General features: G+C 48.1%; 1 protein-coding gene across 1 annotated transcript in view; it reads left to right on the top strand.

The window, feature by feature from the left end:
• The first annotated feature begins 630 nt into the window (after window positions 1-630).
• The window catches only part of SKAP1 (src kinase associated phosphoprotein 1), a 149,593-nt gene continuing 138,257 nt past the window's right edge, over window positions 631-11,966 (top strand). Inside the window, exons 1-2 of the mRNA XM_027668946.1 lie at window positions 631-728; window positions 6,858-6,963. Coding sequence (XP_027524747.1) covers window positions 695-728; window positions 6,858-6,963 — 140 coding nt within the window. The 5' untranslated portion in view covers window positions 631-694. The remainder of the gene's footprint in view (window positions 729-6,857; window positions 6,964-11,966) is intronic.

An 11,966-nucleotide genomic window follows, 5' to 3' on the forward strand; every position in this document is an offset into this window, starting at 1 on the left:
TGCTGTGGGAGAGGAGCAGAGGCAGGGCTGGGGGTTAACCTGCTGCAGTGGCATTGCTGGTTTGTGGAGCTCAGTTTGCATTTATTGCTGCCATAAAACACATCCCAGTGCACAGCCCTGTTCTTTCTCCGGGCCAGAAACCTGAACAGCTCTCCCAGTCCAGCCCCCTTCCTGTGCAGGAGGCAGGAAGAGGGGAAGCTTTATTGCAGAGCAGCACCACGTTCTTCCCCCGTGCATTTTAGAGGAGGGAGCCTGGAACGAATCCAAGCCCCGGCTCCTGCCGCGGCAGGAACAGGCACGGGAGGGTCAATCCAGGGCCAGGTGATTTAATCCAGGGCCAGGTGGTTCTGAGCTGAGCTCCTGGAGGGAGATGCCACCCCATGGAGAGGCTGATGAGGGGGCAGGTTCAGCTGGGCCGTTGCTGGGCGGGGATCGGGGGCCTCGGCAGCTCCTCTGATTTTCGGGACATCACCTGGGCGACCACCTGGGCGACCCGGCTGCCTGAAAGGAGGTCCCGCAGAGGTTATAAGAGGAGGAGGTGGTAGCCGAGCAGAGCCCAGCGGTTCCTCCTACTCTTTTTTGGGGTGTCCCCGCCCTCTGTGCTTCCTTTGTCGCTCTGTCCCTGCCCTCCCCCCCCGGGACAGGAGCGGTCGCGGTGCGTTTGGCTCCCGTGGGAAGGAAGCTGGGAGGTGTCATGATCCCAGAGGAGATCCAGAGGCTCCTGGAAGGTAACGGCAAATCCCTCCTGGCCCCTCATCTGCTCGGTGGGGGGAACCCCCCGGGGCTGCGGGGGAAGGAGCCGAAAAGCTTTTTGCACCTCTCTGTGCTGGGTCGGGGGGAGCAGTGGAAGGACTGGGGGGGGTTTCTTCTGCAAGGCTGATGGTTTGGGGTCCTCAGGTTGTGTGTGGCCTCGCCTCCTCTGCCCCTGACGAGCGTTTAGGACACGTGGCTGCCCTGCCCTGGCGGGTTGGGGGCTGTGCTCCTGTTTTTCAGGAGCTGCCACGAGGATCCATGTGTGTGTTAGGGGTGGGGGAGTTTTCTGGTGGTCCCAGAGTCTGAGTGTGTGGAAGATTTAAAGGTTTCTTCTGGCGTGGCCAAAATATATCTTCAGCGAGAGCTTCCTGGAAAGGTGAGGAGGCTCCACCTCTGAGCATCGTTAGGGCGAGACAAAGGGTAGGAGCAGCTCGTGGGCTGCACTGAGCCCCCTCTGCAGCTTCCCCTGGGGCTGGGGCACTGCTGGCTTCTGGTTTGAGATGTGCTGGTGTTGAGTCCCTCTGGGAACGTGCAGCTCGTGGGGATGTGTCTTCTGGAGAGCTTCAACCCCGGTCTCAAGTTGTGCCAGAGGAGGTTTAGGTTGGATATCAGAAAGAATTTCTGTCCAGAGAGGGTGCTCAGCCCTTGGAATGGGCTGCCCAGGGAAGTGGTGGATTCTCCATCCCTGGAGGTTTTTAAGATGGGACTGGATGTGGCATCAGTGCCATGGGCTGGGAACCACAGCGGGGTTGGATCAAGGGTTGGACTTGATGATCTCAGAGGTTCCTTCCAACCCAGCTGATTCTGTGATTCCCTGATAACTTCCAGTTGGTGTCTGTCCCTCCCTGTGGAGCCCCCAAACCCATCGGATCTCGCTCCCAAACACTTTGTATCTTCCCCCAGATGGAGGTGGAGGTTTTTTCTCCTCTGGTTTTTAATCCCAGGGGCTCTGCTGAAGTTCACCCTTTCACATTTTTTGACGTGCAGCCCTTTATTGTTTGGGGCTGACACTTCTGTAAACAACTCATTTCTGCACCTGCCACCTTCCTTTAACTTAGATTATTTTCTTGTTAGCTGACTGCTTTTAATTGAAGGCTTCAGATCTCCTCCTAAAGCTCAGCCTTTGTTTGCTGACAGGTGGAGCAGGCTATGAATGGAGATTAATTGCATGTCACATACCTCTGGATCAAACTTGCTGTGTTTTAACAATCTGTATGGTCTTGAGGCCTTCCAGTGGCTGAGGAGGCTTCCAGCTCTGCAGGCTGATGGATTTTATATAGATTTTTATATATATTTATATTTTATTTATTATTTTATAATTTTATACGTATTATATATTCTCAGCCTGGAGAAGAGGAGGTTTTGGGGTGACCTAATTGTGGCCTTTCAGTACATGAAGGGAGCCAACAAGGAGCTTGAGAGAGACCATTTCCAGGAGTTTGGAGTGACAGGACAAGGGGGAATGGCTTCAAACTGCCAGAGCAGATTGGATTTTGAGAAGGAAACCTTCCCTGGGAGGGTGGGGAGGCCCTGGCACAGGTTGCCCAGAGAAGCTGTGGCTGCCCCTGGATCCCTGGAAGTGTCCAAGGCCAGGATGGACAGGGCTTGGAGCAACCTGGGCTGGTGGAAGGTGTCCTTGCCCATGGCAGGGGGTGAATCTGGATGAGTTTTAAGGTCCTTTCCAACCCAAATTATTCTATGATATAGGTATATATCTATATATTTAAATATATATATTTTTATATATACAGATTATATAGATATATATTTATATATGCAGATTATATAGATATATATTTGTATATATACAGATTATATATATTCATATATACAGATTATATATATTCATATATATATTTATATATACAGATTATATATAATATATATATGGATTATATACTGATTATATATATATATTTATATATATATTTATGTATATACAGGTTGGTTCAGTCAGGTCTCTCTTCAAACTACCTTTTTTTTTTTTTTCATTTTTTAAAGAGTGTTTCATATTTGCCGGCACAGATTCCTCCTGAAGGCTGACAAGGCAGCTCTAAAAATGTGATATATCTCTGACAAACACAGTGCTGCTGGTTCTGTTCGGAGGAGCAAAGTCAATCAGATTACCTGCCCTTCACCTGCCTCCTTGAGCCTCTTGGTTTCGGGGGGTGGGGCTGGAAAAGCTGCTTTTCCTGGCGGAGTTTGGGCACCAGGAGCACCAGGCAAAGCTGGGGGTGGGTGAGGGCAGAGCTGTTGGAAAAATAGACACTGAAATGCTGTTTGGTGAGGGCTGGGGAGCCCCAGCCAGCAGCACAATGAGCAGCTCCAAAATTTAAATACGAGGGATCTGAGGTTGAAACTTGGAAGCTGAAATTTTGGGAAGGTTCCCCCCTCTTGTTCCTTGCACAGGGAGTTGTCCCACTGAGTCCAGTGCAGGAGGATGGATGAAGGTTCCTTCTGTTCCCAAGGTTTCCTCTCCCTCAGCCCCCTCCCCCCAAAAGCTGGAAGGCCCACCTGTAAAATATTGTTTCACAATTAAAACATCCTTTTCTTGAGCTTCCAGAAGAGCTCAAGGAACACCTTGTGCAATAAATAGTTCACAGATTTATTTAGACAGGTGGGATGAGATGGTCCAACCAACCTTCCCAAATCCCTGCCTGTTCTGGGACACGTCCTGGAAATATGAATGCAGTCCCAGGGAAGCTCAGGGTATCTGCTCTCAGTGTTGATGGGCGTCCTAAAGTTTTTTAAACTCATTTTCCCAGCCAGCTGGGGTGATAAACTGCAGGAGGGGGATTGTGTGAAGTGTTGGAACAGGCTGGTTGGCTCAGAATTCTCTGATCCTGTGGGATTGGTTCCACTGCACCAGGGGTGTGGGATTTCTGATGGCAGAGGAGTAGAAAAGAGTGAAAAAACCAACTGTGAAGGTTTGTGTGTGCGTGGAGAGAATACCCAGGGCACCCTAATCCCCCTCAGCTCTGCTCATTGAGTGCTGATTAACTCCCAGAATTTAGTGCTGCCATTAAAAGGTTATTTGCTACCTGGACTTCAGTGGTTGTGACATAATTCTTAGGATGCTGGGCATCTCCTGCAGGATTAAAGTGGAGAACTGCAATCACCTCTAGAAGCTCCCCTGAAACACTTGATGAAATCTCCACTGGTTTTTTTTTTTTTTCCTCCCTCCTCTCTCTCTCTCTTTACCTTTTTTAGCCTCAGGAAACGAGGAGGAGAGTCCTGTAAACTTTCCGAGTGGATCTGGGAGAGCCAATCCATAAACATCAAGGCTATAACGTTACTGACAAGCAGTAAAACCAACATTAGGGTGATTTACTCTCGAGCTGCTCACACATTGCTCTTCCTGAGCCACTTGGAGAGTTTATGGCCAGGGCTTTTCTTTTTCATTTCCTGCTGCTATAAACATCGGGGCTGGCTGGGAAAGGGGGCTCTGCCTGCTCTGCAGGAGCGACCCAGCTCCTCCTATAACTTATCCAGCAGCTGATCTGGGCTGACATCCCAGTAAGTAAACGCTGTATTAGGGGCTAATCGTGCGCTCACGGAGTTAATCTGAGCTTAAAAATGACACGGGGGGTGTAACTGGGATTTGCAGCAGTTCTGGGAGCAGTTTGTTTTCCTCGCCTGTTCTCTCACTGTATTTTTTTCTACCTGTAGCTTCTCTTGCTGGGCCATTTTCACTCCCTTGTTTTTTTATGCTTGTATAGAATAAATTCTCCCCTCGGCCTCATCTGTTCTTAGGAGGCTCCTCAGAGCAAGTTCTGCTTTTTGGGCTTAGATAGATGTGCTTGGGTGCTTTCTGTGGCATTTGTGATTTAAGCCCCAGCATCTTTAGGCCTGTCCTAAGCTGGTCCAGTCCCTTGGGTGTGCAATTAAAAGTGCAGAGGGAGATCCTGGTCCAGTCCCTTGGGGGTGCAATTAAAAGTGCAGAGGGAGGTGCCGAAAATGAATTTGAGCCTCAGGATTAGAAGATTGGCCTGGGATTGGCAAAGCCTGGGTCCTACCCCAGGGTTAAAGTACCAGCAGTGAGTTTGTATGAACAGGCATTTTTGCCTGGAATCTCTGTGCTCCTGGAGCTCCCAGACTGCTGCTGGACGTAGGTGTGGGATTGGGAGTGATGCTGTGCTCGAGGGTTGCTGTCCATCTGCTGGGGCTGTGGCTCAGGGAATCATGGAATGGTTTGGGTTGGAAGGGACCTTAAAGCTCGTCCAGTCCCACCCCCTGCCATGGGGATGCTTCCACTATCCCAGGTTGCTCCAAGCCCTGTCCAAGCTGGCCTTGGACACTTCCAGGGATGGGGCAGCCCCAGCTTCTCTGGGCAACCTGTTCCACCACCATCCCAGGAAGGAATTTCTTCCTAAAATATCCAATCTAAACCTACTCTGTGTCAGTTTGAAGCCACTGCCCCTTGTCCTGTCCCCCCAGGCCCTTGGGAACAGTCTCATCCCCACCCTGGAGGGGCTGGGCTTGGATATTTTGATCTCCTGGGGTTGTTTCTCCCCTGGGAAGGGGTGGCTGTGGCTGATGGGCTCAGACCTCATTCCCAGGGGTCAGGAGCCCTCCTGGGAGGAGGAAAGGCAGGGACACAGAGGCAGGAGCTGGTGAGGACCTGCAGGAATCTGCATTTGGCAGGAATCTGGTAATTAGCAGGTGCTCCCATGGCAACTGGTGCTTTCAGCTGAATAAACCCCAAAAGAACTGGGCTGTTACAGTGTGGAGTCACTCCTCCTTCCCAGGCTGCTGTGGGCAGAGCTGAGTCCCCCTGCCCCTCTGAAGCCAAGGAAGAGGGCCCTGTTCCTGGGGGATGCCCAAGCACCAGCCTTGCTCCCCCTCCACATCCTTCCTCGTGACCTTCACTTCAAAGACCCCTTTTTTTATTCTCCCCCCCCTCCCCTGCTCTGAACCTTTGAGCGTGTCACGAACAGGCAGCAAAAAGAAACGAGGGGATCGCGTTTTTAACAGAAAAAACCTTTAATTTCTCCCGTGGCATTTTGATCTTGAGGCGTGCCTGCAGGTGGGGGACTGTTTTTTGAGGAGCTCTGCAGGTGCCTGGGCTGTGCTAAACGCTGCTGGCATCGGGCTGGCAGCTGAAGCAGAAGGAGCTGGAAGTCCTTGGAAGCAGGATATTAAACTGACATTAGTGGCACAGCGTGGGGTGGGAGTTAAAGGTTGGAGGGGCCTGTGGATGTACAACAGCAGAGCTTTGAATGAAGCCAATCTTTCCTCTGCTGAAGGAGGAGTGAAGCACGAGGCTGGTGCTCTGCACAGGGCAGGTGGGGGTGGAACTGTTTTGTTCTCCACGAGTTTGTTGGTTTTTCTTGAGTTTGTTGGTTTTTCTTTCGGTTTCCCCCGTAAAGGAACATAAATATTTATGCAAATAGAAGGCGCTTAATCCTTTTTGTCTGGCAGTTCAGGGTGGATTTCTGCACACAGATGTGGTTTTTCCAGGTGGGAGAACTGTTGTGTTTGCTGTTGTCTGAGCAGGGACAGGGTGTGGGAGTCCAGCAACAACCCTGCAGGAGAACCCACCTTGTGACACAAGTGCACGACCCACCTGGTTTTCAGGGTGCAAAGTCCCAGATCAGGGGGATTTTGGAGTGTTAGTGGATACCTTGCACTGGTTTTAGGAATGCTTTGGATCCTCCCTGAACGGGGGAACCACTCCTGTGTCTTTAATGCCAAAAGCCTTTCACAGCAGCAGATCTTTAGAGTTTGGGGCAGCACAGAGGCAGGTGGAGTTGAACTTGGTCTGGTCACGTTTTCACTTCACCTTCCTCATCCTCTCTTCTGCTTTTGCCAGCAGTGAAAAGTTTCCAAAGTGAAAAGTTCACCAAAGTGAAAAGTTTCTTTTCACTTGTTTATTTGCCTTACGTACTGTTGCAATTAGAGAGAAGCTCTGTCATCACAGGCAACATTTAGATCCTCTTTAATCACTTCCAGGGCTTCACTTCTCCAAATCAAGTCCTCAGCCTGACCTGTGTTTAGCTCAGACTGGGCTGGTGCCTCGAGGGCTGCGGGTTTCTTAACCAGGAACAGGGATCTCTGAGTTTTAAGGATCTCTGAGTTTTAACCTGTAATTCCTTCTTCCCCAGATGCCGAGGACTACCTGGCAGAAGGGCTGCAGAACGAGAACCTGAGTGCTGAAGCCAGGGAGCAGAGGGATGAGATTCTTTTGGCCTTCCAGAGAGTCAAAGCCAGGTCAGTGTTCTCTGAATTCCTCTCTGATCAAAGTTGCTTCAGAACGGTGGCACATCTTGGGGTACTTTGTGCTGGTAGAGTTGGTCCCATGCTTTGAAAATCCATGGACATTCAGGGCTTGGTGTAATAAGACCACTGGTTTTTACACTCCCAGTTAACCAGTTTATGGTTGTCTGGGAAATTGTCTTCATTTTGTTCGGAATTTGTGCGTTTCAAAGTGAAAAAATGATGCCTTGGGCTGTGAGTGTGCAGCTCCATTCATGTGGGGTCTCTGATCCTCTCCTGTTCCTCCTTCTCCCTTGTTGCAGAGAGGGTTTTTTGTGGAGAAAATACATCACTTAAGTCTGTGGGTAAATCAATAACTGTGAGCAGAGGTTCGTGCTGTGGATTTGCTGCTCAAAGTTATCCGTTTCACAGGGGGGCTCCTGAGCTCCAAAACGTGTTGTCTGGACTTTGATCCAGCAAAAAAAGGAGTGAAGGGGATTTATTGACTTAGAACCCAGGTCAGACCTGGATTTTAAAGCCTCGTGTCCTCAGGACTGTTCCAAGAACAGTAAGAACACGAGATGCATCATTTGGAGAAACGAAGGAAACGAACCTAATTTTTATTTTTCCTATCGTTCTGAGGGGAAAACTGAGGAACAAAAAAAAAAAAAAACACCAAACAACAAAAACCCAACCAGAAATCAGGCTGCTCAAGGCTTAAATAAAACTTTGAGCCTCAGCTGGGTTATATTTTTGGCTGGCAATGTGATGCAGAGCTCGCTGTCGATGCTCTGGTTACGAGCTGTGAGTTGTGTCACTCGGTGCTGAGGCCTGACAATAAAGCTCAGGGTGGCTGCCTGAGCCGAGCATCCAGTTCAAATAAAACTGCTGTCGAGTCCCTGAGAAGAGGAGAATTTTTATCCTTTGGAAGGGCACAGCCAGACTTTTATTCCCTGCAGTCCCACTGAAGAACTTTTGCAAGATACCCCGCTGGATCTTAATCGATCTTTCCCGCTGGCTAATTAAGCATCAGTTTTACTCAGCAGCTCGGGACTGTGTAATTATCAGCCTGGGTTGCCCTGAATAATTGAAACAAGCTGAATGCAGAAGATGGAAACCTTTGGAAAAGGGGGCTGGAGCTTTGTCTGATGGCAGACTGGGGGGTGTGGATGCAGCAGTGTCCTGTAACAGGGCAGGAAAAGGGCTCATTTGCCTCTTTGCTGCTGTGATTTCCCCTGAAAAATTCCTTTTTCTGGATGGGAAAAGTTAAATAAGCAGGATTCAGAAGTATTCAGACATCAAGGAAGATTTTTGGATTTTGTTTTTCTTTCTTTTTTTCCCCAGTGTCCTGAGGGCACTCAGCTTCCCAAGGGGCAAATCTGTGTCTCCATAAAGTGCAGCTCCGGGTCTGGTTTTAAGGAATTAAACCCAAATAGCACCAAACTTGATAAATGTGGGGGGGCAGCTGGCAAAGTTGGGAGCCCTGAGTTGTTCTTGCCTCCTGGGGTAGGTGGTCTCTGTCTTCCTGTGCTGTCAGAGCTGTGAATGGGGCTGGAGAAGTGGGATAAGGTGCTGGTGGGGCTGTTGTTTTATGGATTTCTGGCTTCCCAGAGGTTGTTTGGCTTTGATTTGCTCAAAAAAGGAGCAGCTCTTTGGGTCCTGGGGCTGATGCTGTGACATAGAGCTCAGCCTTGGCTCCTCTTAGCCCTTCCTCAGCCTGAGGGTACAATTTGGGATGAAGCTTTTTTAGAACCAAATCACCTCGGGGGGGAAAAGAAAGCAGTGGGAGTGGTGCAGCAGCCTTTGGAAAAAAAAGCAGTGGGAGTGGTGGAGCAGCCTTTGCACAAGGAGAGGTGATGTGAAATCCCTCCTGGATGCTCAGGTTAAGATGTGGGGCCTCAGTCCTGCTGCTGATTGAAACAAATTGCAGGTACTTGTGGAGGGGAAAGTGAGACCCTTGAGCCAAGACCCTCCAGGGCGCTGCTGATTCCCGACTCGGCTTTATTGCTTGGAAAGGGGGGAGAGAACAGAGGATACAAACAACCCTTGTGCTGCCCTGGGCCATTAATGCAATGATTTGTGGTGGGAGATTTACTGGAAGGAGGACTGGGTGGTTTGATGGGAGAGGATCTGAGCAGGTCTCGCTCTGGGGGCCGGGTTTGTCTCCTCGGGGAGCTTCCTGTGGCTTTTGTGGCGGGTGTGCAGGAAATCATCAGCCTCTGCTGCCTTCAGGAAGCTCCTGCCTCCCCCCCAGCAGCCCTCTGGGGGGTGTGGGTAGGGTTTCATTCTTTGGGTTCATAATGGAACATGAGTAAAGTGCTGGACTGCTGAGGAGAGACACGTCTGTGTGTGTGTGTGTCCGGGAGGGAAGAGCTTCATCCCGAGCCAGGCTCAGTAACTGCTCCTGGAATTTGGCTGGCAGGTCTTTATGGGGCTCCTCTCACGTGGAGACACAAAACCTGAGCACTTGTTCACGTTAGAGTCACCCCTGACCCTCCAGGAGAAAAAAAAAACCACCAAGAATTTGGTTTAATACACATTTCTTGCCCTTGGCAGGCCAGGACATCACCTGGAAGTGTCCAGCACAGGAGGATTTTCATCCCAGAGTTCAAAGACCACGAGGATTTTCATCCCAGAGTTCAAAGAGCAGGACAGCCCAGCGTTAGCAGTGGGAATGCTGCCATCAGTTTAAGGAGGATCAGAGAACAGGGCAGTAAAAATGAGCTTTGGGGGTTGTTCTCCAGGGGGGAAGAGCCTGTGGATGAGGGCTGGGTCACGGGATTGGGCCCCTGGATCTGTGTCACTGTCCTGTCACAGCAGAGCTTAAAAAGCAGCTTTGCCTCGAGTTTTGCTTGTCTTCCAGAACCCCCCAAAAAGTTGTCAGGGGCTTCTGTTTGTCTGTCGGTGCCAAGGGTTTGTCTCGAGTTGTTCCTTGGGCTCTGCTGCTGTTCCCAGAATTCCCACCCCTGGGATGCATCGGATCCATGACTCTGCTCGGGAGCACGAGCTCGTTCTTGTCCTTTGGCAAGAGCAATAACCAAAAAAACCAGAAAGTCTTGTGGCTGTTAAATGAGCTGAGCTCAGGGTTTGGATGTTTCTGGAGCAGGGGGTGAGCTGGGGGAGAATGGGATTTCCTGAGGGGAAAAACCATGGAGATGGAGAGTTCCTGCAGCTCCTGGGAGTCAGCCAGTCATTTAAACTCCTGCTGGAAGGGGAGTTTGCCCAAATTCTTGGTGGTTTTTTTTTTTCTCCCTGAGGTGAAATGTAACAGTGGTGAAAGGAGAGCGGGGCAGGGCTGGGGTGGATCACAGGGATCAGGAGAAGGGGCTTTAATTCAGGGTCAGTTCTTCTCCTGCACCCAGGAAATCCCAAATAGACACCGAAACTCTGCCTGGAACCTGCTGTGCTGTGACAGGACAGTGACACAGGGGCCCAATCCCGTGACCCAGCCCTGATCCACAGGCTCTTCCCCCCTGGAGAACAACCCCCAAAGCTCATTTTTACTGCCCTGTTCTCTGATCCTCCCTTAACTGATGGCAGCATTCCCACTGCTAACGCTGGGCTGTCCTGCTCTTTGAACTCTGGGATGAAAATCCTCCTGTGCTGGACACTTCCAGGTGATGTCCTGGCCTGCCAAGGGCAAGAAATGTGTATTAAACCAAACAGATATATTAAAATTAACATAAATAAACATATAAAACAAACATATTACATGCAACCATTATATATATAAGCATATATAAAACATAAATAGATATAAATAAATATATAGAATAATTAATATCTATAAATAATACAAATATTTTATATATATAATTAATATCTGTATATAATACAAATATTCTATGTATATATATAATTACTATCGGTATATAATACAAATATTTTATGTACATATATACATATATATATTATATACATATTTAAATTATACAGTATATTTATATACATTTTTAATTCAGTTGTAAATTATATTGAAATATAATAAATTTAAATGTAAATATATTATAATCTATTGTAGAATAGAATAATTCTACATGCTAATAATTAATTATTAATAACTATATATTAATATATAGAATATGAATATATTTGAATTATCTGACATTTGTTTATATAAACATCTGAATAATGTATGAATAATATTTGAATGATATATTTGATGATATATGAAGACTATAAAGTATATAATAATAGCTATTATGATATATATTACACAATACACAACATATATATAATATAGATAAATATATTTAAAAATAAATACAAAGAGATTTTTAGGAAAAAAATTTGCCAGGCCTGGATTTCCATATAAGAAAGTGGAAGAGGATTTGACTTATTTGGGAGCAAAAAAAAAAAGAGAAATAAAAGAGAAGTGTTTCAAGGCTGAGCAGAATCCAGAGGGGCCTGGGGACGTGTTTCCATCCTCTCCTTCAGCCTGACCTGCAGAAATGGTCGGTTTTGGGGGGAAAACAGACCTGTTTTAATACACTTCTGCCCGTATTAACTGCATTTATCACTTCAATTTTCGACCTGATCTGAAAGTTTTTCGAGGTGGAAACGAAAGAAAATGCGATTTCAGGGTAATTTTGCTTCATTAGGGTAAATGTACTGCCTGTAATTCCTCCCGATATTAAGCTCATTACGCTGAATAATGTGCGATACCAAGATAAAAAGGAATTTAAGGATGTGACCTGATGGGCAGATAATTGAGCTGCTGCCCATTAACGCCGGGGCCGGACCGCGGCCCCACCACATTGTCCTTAATTAGGCAAAGTGCTGCTTCTCCTCCTTCTCCTTCCGAGAGCTGGAATTTATTTGCTCGGCGAGGAAACGATCTCGCTGAGCAGGGTTTCGTTCGCGCTTCCCGCGCCCATTAAATACAGATTTATTCTGAAAGGGGAGGGGAAAAAAAAAAACCAACAAGGCGAGTCCCTGTCGCTTCAGCGCCGGGCAGTTGGGGGGGTTAACTGGCATTTTTGAGCCTAAAAATGAGCTGCTCGGGTGGTTTTTGCCCT

This window comes from Corapipo altera, unplaced genomic scaffold, assembly GCF_003945725.1.
Source record: "Corapipo altera isolate COAL_440 unplaced genomic scaffold, ASM394572v1 134, whole genome shotgun sequence".
NCBI lineage: Eukaryota > Metazoa > Chordata > Aves > Passeriformes > Pipridae > Corapipo > Corapipo altera.